The sequence below is a fragment of the Ctenopharyngodon idella genome, chromosome 10, assembly GCF_019924925.1.
Source record: "Ctenopharyngodon idella isolate HZGC_01 chromosome 10, HZGC01, whole genome shotgun sequence".
NCBI classification, from domain to species: Eukaryota; Metazoa; Chordata; class Actinopteri; order Cypriniformes; family Xenocyprididae; genus Ctenopharyngodon; species Ctenopharyngodon idella.
Genome location: NC_067229.1, coordinates 40,828,720 through 40,847,391, shown reverse-complemented (window position 1 = coordinate 40,847,391; position 18,672 = coordinate 40,828,720). Strand labels below are relative to the sequence as shown.

Sequence of the window (18,672 nt, the reverse complement as noted above, 5' to 3'; positions counted from 1 at the left end):
AAATTTCAAAAATTGATGTAATGTGTTTATGTGATTAATAAATGCGCTTAGAAGTAGACACGATATTCTAGAAACGGTCTTAAATGTGAATCTTTTCCTAATTAAACTATTTAGATAACATCACTCAAGTGTTCTCTCTCACACATCTGAATTGCTAATTACTAAACTGACTAGCCTACTGACAATCTCAACACTTATGCATGAAACCCATTGAGCATCTTGTTGTCCTCACGTGTGAATAATCCTGTCTTTGGATCCACTTTAATTCCTCTTGGAGACAATAAAACGACAATGGACATCTACAGTGAGTTTCACTTGAATGCATATGTGATTTAACATTGTAAAGCCTGCCTTATAAAATAGTAGTATCATATTTGATACATCAGGCCTTTATGGCCCATTTAGTAAGAATATGGAACTTGTACTCCAAAGTTCATGTTGATAATTTAGAAATTCTTGTATCAAATATGACACAGTAGGCTTTATATGGTTAATAGTCAAACTTTCCCATGGGTTAAAAATCAACAAAATACCACCTACTTGGCTTTTTAAAAACCTAAAGGAAAAGATTGGTAATTTCTTTAAGAAAAATGACCTTATTTATAATCCATTGAGTCATAATGGATCTTAAAAATATGCAACATGACTTACTGTTATGTGGACATTGAGGTCTGTTGGATGTAAACTTAATCAGGTCAATGTAAAATGACTTTATGTTACCTTGCGGCTACAGCTAAACTGTTATATGTAGATTAACGTAAATTGAGTTCACGCATACTTGAACCTCTGGCTAACATAAACTCGTCTATGAATAGGTTCAGTAATTTTTAACATTCCACACAACTTATTTTAGCCGTATCTCATAACCAGGACATTGTTGAGTAATCCTAGAAAACTTGTATACTTCTTTAGGGGGTTAAGAGACAATCTTTACATTCTTGTGATCTCAGGTTAAAAAGGTGTTGGGTGACAACCAGCATTCCTTAAGCTTGGATAACCGTGTCGAATACAATTCCCAGCCTTTCTGAGCAGAAAGTTGAGATGTTTGTAACTTCTGGCGCCGTATTAGATGTTGTGAAGTTAAAATAGTGGATAAACAGTGCTTTATGGGCGTCACCAATGGCCTTTAGCTTATAAATGGGCATATGTGTCATAGGACTAGATTGAGCAATTGACTCTTTGCCACTCTGTGTATTCCTGTCTTAGGAAATGATGTCATTAGGCTCCTCCCTCCTCTTACCTGAACAGAGGGGTAGGGCCAGACAGAAGCCGTCTGTACAGACAGGAAAAAAACAAGGAACAGTTCACAACCTGTTTGTCTTTGAGAGAAAACTTTTTTTATGTGAAAAAGAGGATCCATATTGCACAGGATCTTATTAAACAGCTTGAAAAATGGACGTCCCAGAGAATTCCCCAGGGATTATGGGGCTTCTGAAAACTTTTGACGCTTCAGAGTTTGGGAGTTGGGAAAAGATTGGCTCCGGCGGCTTCGGACAGGTGTACAAAGTACGACATATGCAGTGGAAAACATGGCTGGCGATCAAGTGCCCTCCTAGTCTTCATTCAGATGACAAGTGAGTTCATTTTTTGAGTGTCAATTTCAGCTCAAAGAGACTTCTCTAGAAGTGTGTTTAAAGTGTGTGGGTGTGTGTGTGTGTGTGTGTGTGTGTGTGTGTGTGTGTGCGTGTGTGCATTGGTTAACCACAGTCATCTGAAAGGCAAGTGAAGTTTGTTTTTTGTATGAGAAATCCATAATTTATAAATGCTGTACTGGAGATATGCTTTCATGTCAGTATTGATATTAATTGCTATTTGCTGGTATGTTTATTATTTATTTTGACTCACAACTGTAATACAGAATTACTGAAACTTTTTTTTTCTCCAGTGTGTCTTAGTGAGCATTAATATTCATTACTTCTAGGCTATTAGTAAGTCTTCATTCTGTTCACATTAACGTTTGTCATGCTTGCATGCAAAAAGACGCTGCCCCTCAACATGTTGTGTCAGGAAACTGCTTATAATATACTGCCTTGAGCTATGATTATGCCCCCAGTCTCCCTAAATGTGCACACAGACATATTAAGACACCATGGATATCTCTCAGACTCTGTCTAAAGACTTACATTTACATTACATCCACTTTCCACTTTAACTCTGTCCTGACATGACAAGGAGTGGCTGTATGTGAGCGTTGTTTCCCGGTAACCTTCCATACATAGACCTTAGCCAGAGCTTTGGAATGCACACAGATGTTGCAGTCACACGCAGAACATTTTACTTATGGTTATACTAGAGATGCACGATATATTGGCCACCATATCGGTATCAGCCGATATAGGTTATCATTATCAGTCCAATAAAAAATTTAAAGAGATAGTTCACCCAAAAATGAAAATTCTGTCATCATTTACTCCCCTCAAGTTGTTCCAAACCTGTATAAATTTCTTCGTTCTTTTGAACACAAAGGAAGATATTTTGAAGAAATTTGTAACCAGGCTGCTTTGGGGCACAATTGACTTCCATATAAGAAAAAAAAAAATACTATGAAAGTCAATGGTGCCCCAGAACTGTTCAGTTTCCCACATTCTTCAAAATATCTTCCTTTGTGTTCAACAGAACAAAGAAATTTATACAGGTTTTGGAGCAACCTGAGGGTGAGGAAATGATGACAGAATTTTCATTTTTGGGTGAACTATCCCTTTAAAGCCAATAAATAATGGATTATTTCCTTCAGCTGTGACACTTCAGATGCACACTGTTCACCATTATGGTTTTGAATAGCTTGAAATATGATTGGAGTCACTTCAAAAAGGAAAATACAGTTAAGTGCAACATATACAGTGCAAGTCTGTCATATAGGCTACATAAAGTTATCGGCCAATATATCTGTTATCGGCTTTCAAATATAAAGAATTATCGGTTATCGGCCAAAATTTTCATATCGGTGCATCCCTAGGTTATACAGTAAATTATGGTATACAATATCCCATACATTTTTGTTATTGTGAGTTATTTATTTATTTATACTACCGTTAAAAAGTTTGGGGTTGGTAAGATTTTTTTAATGGTTTTGAAAATCTCTTATGCTCACCAAGGCTGCATTTATTTGATAAAAAAATACAGTAAAAACAGTAACAGTGTGAAATATTATTGCAATTTAAAATAACTGTTTTCTATTTGAATATATTTTAAAATGTAATTTATTCCTGTGATGGAAAAGCTGAATTTTCAGCCTCATTATTACTCCAGTCTTCAGTGTCACATGATCTTTCAGAAATCATGCTAATATGATTTGCTGCTTGAAACACATTTCTTATGCTTAATATTTTTGTGTAAACTGTGATATATTTTTTTAGGATTCTTAGTATATGTGTGTATACATGTGTGTGTATTTAAAAACATTTAAATATTCACGAACTTTGGGACTGCACTTATTGACATTGTGAAAAAAATCACATGAGTTTGCCCTAATATTCGCCCTAACATCATCATAACCCTGTATTCCCCTTTCCATTCTTCTTCGTTGCACTTCATATTTAAATTTTGTTAAATTAATTTTAAATGACATATACTGTTTATGTAAGTCTCCTGGGAATGCTGAGATCTTGAGTCGCTAGTCAACCCATTAAACAAGCAGGCACATATGTGATATTAAGATTAAACTGGCTTTTTGAAACCGTCTGCATGAAATCACCAATGTTTACATTAAAAAATGTTATAATTATTCTTGTTTAGACTTTTTGATTGTAAGTCAGCGTGACCTTTGATACACAATCTCAGGTGATGATATGGTGTGATTTTCTTTGGGCATAAATGTTTCAATAGCCTTGGATGAGCATGAATACAGGAGCATGTATAAAGTCTTTTCCCCCAGGGTTCAGGCTATTTGTATTGTTATGCAACTCCTCTGGCCCTATAACTCCATGTAGAATAGGCCCTGATTGTACTTTGTGTATCAGATCAGGGGCACTATTAATATGTATCACTATGGAAATTATTGAGACAACAGGAAACACCAACAGGTCCTTAATGTTAAAAGGTTTGTTCAGGTCTGGTTACGAGGGTCGCCTCAAGTGCACCATACAGATGTAATCTTGCACATCTTCTTGCAAAACTTGCTTTGGAACTCTTCATGCGGATGTCACTTTGCGTCACCAAGCTTGAGGAGGAAAAAAACAAAAAAATCTGATTGAAATCCAACGAATGCAGCTCCATGTGACCCTCAGGTTATCAGTAGCTGAGATCTGAAGGTACAAGAATTCTAATTTGCCTCCCCCATCTAAACATTGCACAGAGTTAAAAGCAGGCTTTGTCCTCCTGTGCTCCATCAGGCCTCTGCAGACTTGCAGAACTGGTCGAACTGGATCTTTTTTTATTTTTTTTTAAGAAAAGAACAGCTTTTGTTGAGCTCAAAAGGGTGGCAGAACAGTGTGGGGCAGTAGAATGGGTAGTTTTAAACGTTTACCTCCACACTCCCAGTAATCTTCTCACTCCTTACCTCCCATTTGTCCATCCCAGTGGGAATTGCACCACTGTTTAATACCAGACTTTATTAAGAGTTATGCTTTCCCTCAGCATTCTTAAAGCTAGTTTTATATCAACACTAAGTGTATAAAAAATTTATTTATTTGGTGTTATGCTTTCCCTCAGCCTTCTTAAAGGGTTAGTTCACCCAAAAATTATGTAATTAATTACTCACCCTCATGTCGTTCCACACCTGTAAGACCTTCATTCATCTTCAGAACACAAATTTCAATTTCATTTCATCAATCAAGATATTTTTGATAAAATCTGATGGCTCAGTGAGGCCTCTATTGCCAGCAAGATCATTTCTTTTTTCAATACCCAGTAAGGTACTAAAGACATATTTAAAACAGTTCACGTGACTACAGTGGTTCAAACCTTAATATTATAAAGCGACGAGAAAAAAAAAAAAATAGCGACTTTATTCAACAATATCTAGTGATGGGCGATTTCAAAACACTGCTTCATGAAGCTTCGAAGCTTTACGAATCATTTGTTTCGAATCAGTGATTCGGAGTGCGTATCAAACTGCCAAAATCATGTGAACTATTGAAATTTCGAAACACTTATGACGTAATGAAGCCTCATTTACTGCCATCGGATTTTATCAAAAATATCTTAATTTGTGTTCTGAAGATGAATGAAGGTCTTATGGGTGTGGAACAACATGAAGGTGAGTAATTAATGTCAGAATTTTCATTTTTGGGTGAACTAACCCTTTAAAGTTTACTTTCAGTAGAAAATATCAACAATAAGTGTATTAAAGAAATTATTTACTAATTTATTGATTTTTTTTTTTTTTTTTTTTTTTTTTTTTTTTTAATAATTTGTATTTATTTGTTATTACTTTTCCTCAGCCTTCTTAAAGCTAGTTTTTTTTTCACTAGAAAATGTCAACACCAAGTGTATTAAAAATAAATTTGTTGATTTTTTTTTTTTTTTTTTAACACGTTTGAATTTATTTATTTATTCCTTAGGAGTTATGCTTTCCTTCCCCTTCTTAAACTTCTTAAACATTAACACTAAGTGTATTAAAATGAAATCAATTACTCTTTTATTGAATTTTATTATTTATTTGTTTATTTATTTCATGCTAAAATTGTCAGAGAGAACTACGTGACCACTTTGGCTTAATCATTGGTGTCATATGAGTAATAAAAGACTCACTATACTAATAAAGCGATTAAGCAAAATGATGACTTACACACATTGCAAGCTTTTTGTTTAAAATCTGTGCTTGATTTCTTGAGTTACACGGTACAGAGATGTTTTGGTGCTGTTTACTAAGCAAACAGATTGTAAACTTTGAGATGTCCTTCGTGAGTCCAGTTATAAAATATATGACCTACATGTCTGACTTCTGTCTGACTTGTTACTAATAAAAAAAGTTGTGTAAGAACAAAGTACAAGAGAGCCATTCAAACAACCCTATATCCATCAATGTTAAAGACCGGAATGTAATTAAAAAGATTATGTCCGATAAATATACTGTAAACAGCATTGTGGGAAACTGGTAAAGCTATTTGTGTACGCATGAAAGCGGTTTCAGATATGCTGGCTTAATTTCATAATGGAAATTTAGCCAATAGCTAAAAAACATTGTGTCATTGTTCATAATACGCTTCCAGACAATATGAGTGAGTCAGGTTTGTCAGTGTGCTCAGGTCCAACGGGTTTTAGTACCTTCCCTTGTTGTTTTTATAAAAGTGCCTTGCTGTGATTTCTTTATCATCTTTTTAATTAATTGGGTGTGTTGCCAGTTTTCCAGTTAATATCCAGCTGGATCCCTCCCATGTGAAGACATTCCTTACTAAAAAAAATGCCATTTACATTCCACGACTTTTTTAACGCATTCGTTTTTTGTTGTTTAGGGAGCGTGCTGAACTCTTGGAGGAGGCCAAGAAGATGGAGGCGGCTAAGTTCCGCTACATCCTCCCTGTATATGGCATTTGCAGTGACCCGCAGGGATTGGTGATGGAATACATGGAGACAGGCTCTCTGGAAACTCTACTGGCCTCAGAGCCACTGCCCTGGGAGCTACGTTTCCGTATCATACATGAGACAGCGGTTGGGATGAACTTCCTGCATTGCATGAACCCACCCCTACTTCATCTTGACCTTAAACCTGCTAACATCCTGCTGGACGCGCACTACCACATCAAGGTGAGCCACGACTCATGACGAGGTCTTGACTCCTTTGCTAATGAAGTGGAGATTTTAACTGCTCATGGTGTAGACTTTCCAAGGAATCAATCACAGCTGATTCATTGCATCAGATCTTCAGTGATTCATCATTACCTGAGTAAACTGCTTTGATGAGGCGATTACAAAAAACACAAGTTATTTGGAGCTTTACCTGCCTATCACTCACAAGGGATAGTTCATGCAAAATTGACTCACCCTCATGTTGTTCAAAACCTGTACGACTTTCTTCTGTGGAACGAGCCGTGATGCTAACATGGCGTAAAACCTTAATAAACAAACAAACACAATCTTCTGTGAAACGCAAAAGAAGATATTTTGAAAAATGTATCTTTCTTTTGAAAGTAATATGTTGAAAGTAATTTAGGTCTAATCTCCAATGTTATTTTGGATCCCATTGACTTCTATTAAATGGACAAAAACAGTTCTTTTTGTGTCCTTTAAGTCAGGGATTCCTAAACATTTTTGTCAGCTGAACCACATTGACCTAAAATAGTTAGGCTACTTGAAGTACCCCCAGATATTTTAAGTTCATATTTCAATAATTTAACAACCCATTGTTCACGGTTCTCTGGTGTTGATTAATAGTCACATGACATGCAGGTAATCAAATAAAATTAGTGCTGTCAAATGATTAATCGCGATTAATCGCATCCAAAATAAACGTTTGTGTAGTATACGTGTGTGTACTGTGTATTTTTGTTATGTATAAATACACACACATGCATGTATATATTTAACAAAAATATAGTTTATTTATATATAAAATATTTATTTTTATATAATATAAATTATATATACATATACATGCAAATATTTCTTAAATATATACGTGTATGTGTGTGTATTTATATATACATAATAAATATACACAGTACAAACACGTATATTATGTAAACTCAAACTTTTATTTTGGATGCGATTAATCGCGATTAATCATTTGACAGCACTAAATAAAATCTCTCTCTTTTTTTAGTGTTTTATTTTTTCAATTGTTTGTTTTTATTTCAAAATAATTTATTTTAAATTTATTTAATTAACGATGAACTTTTCATCAATTTTCCCATTTTGGAAAACCCTGTTTAAGGGCTTTATAAGTTATTTTAAAGGAAAAATCATGATGTTCAGATCAAATTTAAAGTGAAATTTCACTTGTTAAAAAAATAAACAGCTACATTGTGATTTATATATCTAGATTATGTGCTTCATGTTCGTGAAAACACCCTGTCAACGTGATGAATTGTAATCCTAATCCAGCGTTGACGACCGAACAACAGTTTTAATCTCAGTCGTGTCAGATCATCTATGCGGGAAAATTCGGAAGGATTTCAAACCGGTGGGGGGAGGGAAGGGTACATCTATCATTTTCTTTTCACAGTCCCTACATACCTTTCCAGAAAATTCCCTGAGGGTTGAAAAGCTTTCCCATGCTTTATCCCATTTATATCCAACCTTCCCATGGATGAGTAAGCAGGTGTCACGAGGGATGGGTGGGAATCGTCGTGTCGGATTGAAAAGGCTGGATGTAAACACGTATCCTGGACCAGTCTGAACAAGCTAAAGCTAGGCAGTGTTAATGAAGGGTTGGCACACACACGCCTACATATGCGTGCACACATTTACAGAAAAATCAGGGCTTCCCCACCTAATAAGGCACCTGTAGGCGACTCTGAACATGTTTTTTTGGAAAAAAGCACAGTAAATAACACTTCAATAAAACCTAATCTAATTAAAAAGCGATAACAAGTCTAAAGACTTAACCATTGCCCTTTTCTTTGTGGTCTTCATTTTAGATTTCTGACTTCGGCCTAGCAAGATGGAACGGCTTTGTCAGGAATGACGATATTAGCCGTGATGGGTTTTGTGGCACCATCGCCTACCTCCCTCCAGAGAGGATCATAGAAAAAGACCGAATCTCTGACATTAAACACGATGTGTACAGGTCAGCCATTTTGGATTGTTGTCACTGTAAACTGTAACTTAGATCAAATTCAATACGAGATCAGCTTCTGTTTGTCAAAACCACCTTTCCATGCTTAAGTCAATGTTGTCTAACACATATATGTTGTTTTTACAGTTTTTCGATTGTTATCTGGGGAATTCTCACACAGAAGAAGCCATATCAAGGTAAGACGAGAAGTCAAATCTGTCTCTCAAAGTTTCCCTTGATTTGAATTCTCTTGATTTGAGAGTGTTTGGAAACCAGTATTATTACTCTTCTTTATTATGTATGCCATCAGATCCCGTAAACATGAATTTTTGGCATTCATTTCAATCAAACTGGCACTCAATGAGGGAGTGTCTGTGTGTTTATCTGGTTGTGATTTCCAGGTACAGGGGAAGAAAAAAAATGTGACTGCTGTTTTTTAGTAGCTAGCAGTTATAAGAATTTAGTGTGAAAGAATGAAACAAAAAGAGTTTTGTCATAAGAGACAAAACAGTTGTGTTTGGCACCAGTAAATGGAATTAGTTGGCTGCCAAACAGTCCTTCCAAAAGGAAGCTATACAATATCCTGATGTACTGTACAATGAAGGTTGAAATAACAGGATATGAAATTAGCGGCCTCTGTTTGCTTTTTGAGAAGTGTTGATTTTTTTCTGGTCTAATGAATATAATCTGCAGGATGTTATTGATTTCCCCCCCTCCCCCAAGTTGTATTACACCCCAAAACCAAAAAGCCAAAAAATAAAATATCTATTAAAAAACAATATATATATATATATATATATAATATATATATATATATATATATATATATATATATATATATATATTATATATATAATATATATATATTAGGGCTGTCAAACAATTAAAAAGAAATTTGAGTTTGCATACTGTAGTACTGTGTGTAATTAATATGTATATATAAATACACACAAATTAATATATATATTTAAGAGAAATATTTTATTTATGTACAAAATATTTTTATTTATATATATTATAAATTATATAAAAATATAAATAAATACATATACTTGTAAATATTTCTCAAATATATACATGAATGTGTTTGTATTTATATATACATAATAATTACACACAGTACACCCACATATATTAGGCAAACTCAAACTTTTATTTTGTATGCGATTAATCATTTGACTGCCCTTGAAAAATGAAATGAAATGTTCAAGGTGTCTGAATAAATTTTGGTTTGACTATATATATATATATATATGTGTATATATATATATATATATATATATATATATATATATATACAGAAAATTAAGCCTATTTTGAAATTAAAATATTATTTCCATCACAATTATGCCCCCAGTATTCATTAGAATAGTGCATAAAAATAACTATGTGAAATAACTAAAAAATAACTATAAGATGTGACCCTGGACCACAAAACCAGTCATATGGGTAATTTTTTTTTAAATTGAGATTTATACATCATCTGAAAGCTGAATAAATAAGCTTTCCATCCATTGATGTATGGTTTGTTAGGATAGGACAATATTTGGCAGAGATACAACTATTTGAAAATCTGGAATCTGAGGGTGCAAAAAAATCTAGATACTGAGAAAATCTCTTTTAAAGTTGTCCAAATGAAGTCCTTAGCAATGCATATACACTCACAAAAATACATTTTTGATATATTTATGGTAGGAAATTTACAAAATATCTTCATGGAACATGATCTTTACTTAATATCCTAATGATTTTTGGCATAAAAGAAAAATCGATAATTTTGACCCATACAATGCATTGTTGGCTATTGCTATAAATATACCTGTGTGACTTAAGACTGGTTTTGTGGTCCAGGGTCACGTATATTATTTAAAATTATATTTAAAAAGTATTTAAATTGTAGTACTTAAACATCACTGTAGAATTTTTTGTTTTGCCTTTTAATTTATGATCATTTGTCCAATCAATAAAATAATATACAATATTAATGGAAGGGGATCATCATTGAGGATTGTGAGTAAAACAAAAGTAAACCATTTCAGATCTCATTACAAAAATGAGTATTGAAGGGAAATGTGTTTTATTTTTTAGTAATGCAAAATCAATTTTCATTTCTTGTTGATTTTTGTGGTGAAATATGACTTTGTGTGATTTACTCGATTAAATTAAGTTCATCAAACTCATTAATTAAACTACATTAACTATCACTGCATTCTGTTGTGTGGCAAATATACTGATGTTATTTATTTCCTCTGTCTGTTTCATAGGAGAGAATAACATCCTGCACATAATGGTAAAGGTGGTGAAGGGTGTTCGTCCAGACCTCAGCGTCATTCCCCGCAGTCGTCCCCAGGCCTGCTCAGGGTTCCTGTCCCTTATGCAGAAGTGCTGGGCACATTCCCCTGAAGCCAGACCCAGTTTTCAAGGTGAGTGTCTGTCTCTTGCTTCAATCATACCAATAGTAAACCTGCTGAGTCACAGGAACCAGAGTTGCATTGCAACCGTGACATGACAGAATATGCCAGGCAATCAGAACAATGACACAATGTCTCATTCCTGTTCTTCAGTACATTTATAACTTTTAAAACATGAATATGTTTTGTAATATCAGGAAGCATTTCTATAAAGGGGTATACCAGATTTTCTTAAATAGGCTTTGTTCAAGCTCATACACTTTTCTGTACGATTTCTGTTTTACACAAACTCATCACAGAACTCATGAAATCCATCGCTAATGCTTTCTGATTTTTGTGCTGTTGTTCTCTCATCACATATGATGTCACTTCCTGGATGAGGATGTCATTGAGATCCTGGCTTTTGTTAATTAAAGGGATTTCAGAAACGATATTGAGAATGCAGCAACAATATTGTCAAGAAAACATGATTTGTTTAAAACATTTCAGGGAAAAATGAAGAAACAGTTATATAAATATGCATATACATGTGTCTAACATGGTTCACTTTCTCCTCCAGAGATCACTTCAGAAGCTGAGGAGCTGTGCACCAAACCTCATGATGAATCCAGAGCTTCCATTTCTTCAGAACCAGAATGTTCCCCCTGCCCTGCTCCAGCCTCCAGTGAACAGGTAATATCAGATGGATCTCTATGCATGAATGTTCACAAATCTTCTTCCGCTGGCATACCTTGTGTGACGCAAAAGCAGTGTTATGTTCATATGAGTCATTAAGACTGACCTCTGCAATGTAGTTTAGACTTCCTGTCCCTCAGTTATTAGGCAACTCTTTGGTATTTGTGTGTTTTAGTCTAAGTACATTGTGCAAATGTTTCACCAAGATGACAGTCTTTTATCAATGACAGAGAATGCTACCAAACTGCATTGCTTCAACAGAACCCTTTTGTCATTTTCTGGATGGGCATTTAAAACTGTTTATTTTAGGAACAACATGCTGTCCTTCGTTTGTCAAAATGCTATGTCTTTGAATGAATGTTTACATCTGCAGTCAGTGATTTATTCATGTATAATCCAAGTGGCTCCCTCCATTATTTCTAAAATCTGAAAACATTGCTGCTAATCTTCATTGTTGATGAAATTTAATTTTCTCTTACAAACAATCTATGCAACTTTTCTTCACATACAGACTAACAACCAAAAACCAGTGAGGCCAAAGTCAGCCATGTTACCTGAGAAAGACTGCAGCCTCTCTGAGTTGCTGTGTCAGATCGACCCCGGCTTCTCACGCAGTTTTAGCAATGTCAAAGAGGAGTCCCTTGAGAGCAAAGACAACACCAGCAAGAGACTGTCAGGCATCTCCTCTGTGGACTCAGCTTTCTCGTCCCAAGGCTCTATTACATTGTCCTTTGAGAAGGAAAATGCTGTGAATGGTAAGAGAAAAGCATCTTACAACTCATGTTTTTGTACAGTATAAGGGTATTTTATTTTATTATTATTTTTATTTATTTTTTGCTTTGTTTTATTTTGTTAATCGTATTGTTTTGCTTTTGTTTTGCTTTGATTTGCTTTTTATTTTGTTTGTGTTTTGTTTTGGTTTTTGTTTTGCTTTGATCTGTTTTTTATTTTGTTTGTGTTTTGTTTTGCTTTTGATTTGTTTTTTATTTTGTTTGTGTTTTGTTATGAGTTGTTTTAGTTTTTTTGTTTGTTTGTTTCATTTTTGTTATTTTTTGGGGGGGGGGGTTGGCTTTGCAAAGATTATTGATCATCTGATGTTGAGCAGAAACTTTGTGAAGAAATTTATACAAAAATTGATGAATTTGACAATCTTAAATGTCTAATCCATGTGCCATAAAACTCTTTGTCACTCATTATTGTTCACTATGTTTTATATACTACTTTAGAATCCAGTGAGTTTCAAAAGAAGAAGCTTTGTGAAGCCATTCGCACTGAGGACATCGCCAAGCTGATGAAGATCCTCCAGCCGCAAGATGTTGACTTGCTCTTGGACGGTGGCAGCAACCTGCTTCACTTTGCCGTGAGTCTGGCCAATGAGGAAGCAGTTAAGTTTCTGCTGCTTAGCAACTGCAACCCTAATTTGCCCAATACTCATGGAGCCACGCCCCTCCACCTGGCTGCCGAAAAGCGGCTGAAGGGAGTGTCCGAGATTCTCCTGAGCCGCAAGACGACAAATGTCAACGCCAAGGACGAGGACCAGTACACACCTCTGCACTTCGCATCCCAGAACGGTGATGAGGCCCTGACCCGTTTACTCCTAGACCGTTCTGCTTCCATTAACGAAACAGACGCTCAGGGACGCACACCGACGCATATCGCCTGCCACCACGGACAGGAGAACGTGGTGAGGGTCTTGCTAAGTCGAGGAGCTGATGTCCATGTCAAAGGTAAAGATGACTGGACGGCACTACACCTGGCTGCCTGGCAAGGCCATTTGGGAATTGTGAAGCTCCTGGTGAAGCAGGCAGGTGCCGATGTTGATGGTCAGACATCGGATGGGCGCACTCCGCTCCATCTGGCGTCTCAAAGAGGCCAGTACCGGGTGGCACGGATCTTGGTGGAGCTCGGTGCTAATGTGCATCTGACCTCCGACGGCCTCCACAGTCCACTTCACGTGGCTGCGGAAACGGGCCACACCAGCACTTCAAGGCTGCTCGTAAAACACGGTGCTGATATTCACGCCCGGACGGCCAACGGCTGCACCGCTTTGCACCTAGCCGCCCAGAAAGGCCACCTGCCAACAGTTAAAATGCTTCTGGTGGAGGGTGCTGACCCTGAGAGCTCCAACCATGGCCTTCGCACGGCATGTCACCTGGCTGCCGAGAACGGCCACTGCGAGGTCCTCAAAGAGCTTCTGCAGAGCTTCCCCGACATCGCTAATACTCAAGACAGAAATGGACTCACTCCACTTCACCTGGCTGTACGTGGTGGCTACAAAGATGCCATCTGTGTCCTGCTCGAACGTGGTGCCGACGCAGCACCACTGTCCCCGCAGCCTGCTAGAGAGCACTCGTTTGACTACACTTCGGAATCGGAGCCAGAGAGTCCAAATCCTCTCACCCCGACAAAACTCGAGAGGAAAGTGGTCATTCTGAAACTCACCAGCCACAAAAATAGTGACGGCACACTGATCCCTGTAGACTCGCTGTGTGAATCAGCACCTTGTTGAGGGTCCTACTGGGGCTTTGGCCTCATGGACTCCAGGAACTTTTGCCAATATGCTCACAGACACTTTCTCCCTCTTGTTTATCCCTCCTACTTTATAAAGACTGACAGATGCTTTAAAATAGGGACTCTTGTTATCCATTGGGATTTAATGTACATATTGTAATTACTCAGTTATTGGAATATTGACAGGTATTTTCTCCAGGGTTTGGTCTCTTGTTGGCTTTCCTCCTTAATAATAGAGTTATTTTGTGATTGGAAATGCATTTATATATGTATATATCAGTACTGTAGATAGAGCCTGGATTTCCACGGAGTCGACTTACTGTCATTTCCATGCCATTGTTTACCCATTCCTGTTTTTGTTGTATGTCTTTGATTTCACCGTTTTTCTTCTTCTTGTTGTTACCAGTGGACTGTGGTGGTTGATGCAATGCATTCTCCAACCCCAAAATTGTTTTGAAATATTATAGAAATTTCTTTTGTAGCATATTAGAATAAGCTCACCAGATATCAACTTAATATTGCACTTCAAATCTTGGCTATAATTTAAAGAGGAATGGCAATGTTGTGAGACCAATTATGTCATTAAAATGGTTCACTCAAATAGAGCTGTGCATTTATAGAGCCATTTCGCTTGTATCATGGGAACGGGCCCTCAGGGGGATCACAGGTGTGGGTAGACCGTATGGGGGAGGACTCTATCCCATGTACCCTCATGCTCAGACTATTGGCTCATTCCTGAGACCACTTTATCTTTTCATCATTCTGTAAAACCACTGCGCCGAGCCCTGCATTATGCGAAGGGGGGCGCAGCCATCATTATCTTTCACTGTCTGGAACAGACAGCCTGTTAATTGCTAGGTCTTTAAACTGCTGTTGAACTCTGTGCTTCTGTGTTGATGTTGTTAGTATCCATGCATCTGCATTTGCATCTGTATAAACTAAATCTTCCGTAGCAAACTCTGTATTTCACTGTCAACACCTCCTGCAGGTTTCACCTTGACTTCTGTAATTAGTTGATAAAGCTGCCTTGTCGTTTCCCCTTTGTACACAAGAAAGGTATTTCTCAGTTATTCATAGTGTTTGCACAGTTTTATATTTGCACACTTTTATATTTGATGAAAAATTAAAGTGCATCACATGTATGTAAAGTATCTGTTGTCTGTTGTTGCATATTTCAACCTTAGTCAGACTTAACCATTACTATTGTCTCTTTTTCCCAAAAGTAAATCATTTTGATGCATATCTCATCCTGCGGACATGAATTACTCTTTATATATTGTGGCTTATTGAGCTATTATTTTAAAAACATTTAAGATTTTCATCTCTAGGACAAACATTGGGTAAAAAATAACAAAAAATCTTAGCAATTACCCAGAACATCCTAGCAAGTTAGCAACAGCATAGCAACACCCCAGCAACCCTGGCAACGACACAAAACATCCTAGCATCTGCATAGCAATACTTTGGCAACAACCCATAGCAGCTGCAAAGCAATGCCCAGAAAACCACCAAGAACACCTTAGCTACAACATAGCAACACCCTGGTAACCACTCCATTCATTTTCTCCCTAAGTAAATTTATTTTGAATGATAACTTATAAACTTTTAAAGAAAGACCTAAGCTACGAGGTTGTTAATACATGGTATTTGCTTCTGCTGAAGATAAGAATATTTCACCTTATTTTTTAAAATAATTGTATTAACAGTGGAATTCTTCATGGAAAAACTACATTACCCATGATGCTGTACAGAAAATTACACCAATCAGATGCTGCTTCCCAATTCAGAGGCTGCATCCATCGAAGGCCTATTCATAGTGGCCTATGAAGGTTACGTGAAGGCAACGAAGGTTATCCCAATTTGAAGACTCAGATACGGCCTCCAAATGTGTCCTTCATTTCCCGTGAAATGCAGGATACCACAGATGGATACTTTGCGGCCTTGCCTACCCCAAAATTAATTGCGCGCCGGTGACGGCAGGATTTTTTTGAGAGAAATTGCCGAATTACACTTTAAAATGTAAATATTGGGTTTCAGCTTACTCTAACAGTTAATGATACAAATGTAAAAAAAAAAAAAAAAAAAGTGATGCAAATGTTGACCTATATCTTACTAAGATGCGATTATATATAGTTTATACTCTTTATTATATATCAAAATGGACCATGGTAAACATTTTTCAACAGTTTGTGAACTTTGTTTTGTTTTCAGTTGAATCAAAGACTATAGAATAACACAAGACGTGTCACTTGTATTGTTTTGAATGGGAGAATGTGCAATGAGCAATATGGCGGAATAAGTCCCGTCTTCTAAATAAGAGGCAATCGCCGATTGGTAAAGTCATCGCGTCACTGCAGCGGCTGTTAGAAGCTCCGGTTCCTATAGAAACAATCAGACACGTGCCTCCGAAATGAGACACAAGAGACGCGCATTTAGGACTGCGCATGCGCATTGACTTGATCCAGCCTGGAAAATACCTTTTTTTGTCATGATTCGAGCGTTTATAAACCAAATGTATGAGACAGTTATTGTCAGATTTCATTGGTGATTTCAAATATGAAATTTAATCGAAAGCTTGGCAAAAAGCTTTGGAGAATTTGATGTTTCCCCATTCAAAGAGATAGGAGCTGCACTTGCATGCCCAAGAGGTGTTTCAAAGATGGCCGCCGAGTGAAATGACTTGTCTTAAAGGGACTTTGGTTGAATATAACTTTCAAAAAAGTCTAGTACAAAGATTACTGTCACTCATCAACGGCAGCTGTCACAGTTGCTAGGTGACAAGAACACTCCTCCATAGGCTAGCTAGACCATCCCATTTAACAACACTCGTTCCGGCCTTCAAGGCCTTAGAAAAGAGTGTCCTTTTAAGTTCAAGTCCTTCGAAGGATGCAACCTCTGAATTGGGACGCAGCTAGAGAGTCAAAACTTACTCCAAAATATCTCTTTAGCTCCGCCCACTCTCATTAAGCACTGCGAAGTGCGAACGAAGTCAATCTCCCGATGCTCTCAAAATGCTGAAATGTTTGTATATATGCGTATTTTGCAATAAACTTAAAATATGTTGTTTTTATACATATAATCAACATTTGTAAATGAGTAATTTTATATTTCTCGTTTCATCGTTTTTAATTTGATTATGCTGTTCGCAGTGCTTTATGGGATTGTAGTTCTTTCCCTCACTAAAACCGCTCAGTACACATTCTTGTGAGTGTACCTTTGTCTTTTTTTCCGCTTTTCAAAAACTTTCTTGCTTAAAATCAAAGTTTGTAGTGTTGTGATTCACCTTGTAGCTGATTGGCTTGGCTCATGGCTTAACTCTTTAACGAAGACTAATTTAAAATCCCTATGGGAAAAATTAATGAAAAAATTGCAACTGCATAGCAATTGAGATTTACGAGTAGCATCGTTTTGTTTTTAAATCAAACCATAGGCTAAATGTTTTTATGTTTTATTGTAACAAATTCTTAGACATTTTATTGACAAAAAGCATAGTGTGGGGAGTGATTTTATAGCGAGGGGAATGGAAAATGTTTTCCAAACTTAAAACAATACCTTACCTTGTTGATAAGTGTGTGACACACACCTCCATCCCCTCATTATCTTAAAAAGACAACGGCGTGCCACGATATGGAGCCTCTTCCACTTTTTCAACAAAACTGGTGGGACTCGTCTGGCAGGTTGCGGGATGATGGTGTTTTAAAGCCAGCGAGTCCGCGACAGGCTCGAACGTGCACGAACACACACGTGGACACGTACAAACATCATTCAGTCGATAGGAGAACAAGTGCTTGCGGAAAGCGGATGAATTCACTGATTTATTAGCTGGTGTCAGACATGTGCAGCACACACTCACAGTTGTACTCAGTTGATCTAATGGAAAGTTACTCATTGACTAGATCTGCAAACAGGAAAGAGCTGAATACAGTTATTGTTCCTCTAATCTATATCTGCTACTGTCTATGGCCCAGTTCTCACTTGTTGCATAAAATGTGCCTTTTCAGTTCAAGGTCAACAAATTTCACCAGATTTAGCGTAAGGTGTCATATTAAGCATTGGAAAAGTTTACAATGGTATAAAACAAGACTTCATTGCTCTTTGACATTCATCAGAGGGTTATGAGAATCAATTTAATACAATAGCAATGCAGGAGTTTGGTTGTCCATCAAATATACAACAGAACTAAAAAGCAAATCGTTAAAACAAGCTTCTGAAATGGGTGATGTCAGGGTGAGTAATGCACTGTGACGCCTTGAACATACAGGTGTTTCCTTCAGGACATTTTGCTGTGAGATGAGCAAGATCTGACATGAATTGCATTTTTCTTCCTTGAATACACAAATGAATCAGCCAGATGCTCTTCCACTCCAATGCCCCACCTTGTGGAAAAATAGAAGTAAATATGCAACTCCATAAATGCAT

At 36.8% G+C, this 18,672-nt stretch overlaps 1 protein-coding gene and 1 long non-coding RNA gene across 2 annotated transcripts; one reads left to right on the top strand and one right to left on the bottom strand.

Moving 5' to 3' along the window:
* The first annotated feature begins 161 nt into the window (after positions 1-161).
* ripk4 (receptor-interacting serine-threonine kinase 4) lies at positions 162-15,404 on the top strand. The gene is made up of 9 exons (XM_051910865.1): positions 162-304; positions 1,207-1,574; positions 6,396-6,687; positions 8,520-8,668; positions 8,804-8,853; positions 10,921-11,079; positions 11,627-11,739; positions 12,254-12,497; positions 12,969-15,404. The coding sequence occupies exons 2-9, from the start codon at positions 1,393-1,395 to the stop codon at positions 14,249-14,251; spliced, it is 2,472 nt and encodes an 823-aa protein (XP_051766825.1). The 5' UTR covers positions 162-304; positions 1,207-1,392; the 3' UTR covers positions 14,252-15,404.
* On the bottom strand, positions 11,650-18,110 carry LOC127521534 (uncharacterized). The gene is made up of 3 exons (XR_007932387.1): positions 17,811-18,110; positions 12,297-12,488; positions 11,650-11,797 (listed from the first exon to the last, which is right to left on the bottom strand). It is a non-coding gene; the product is annotated as an uncharacterized LOC127521534 (long non-coding RNA).
* Positions 18,111-18,672: the final 562 nt, after the last annotated feature.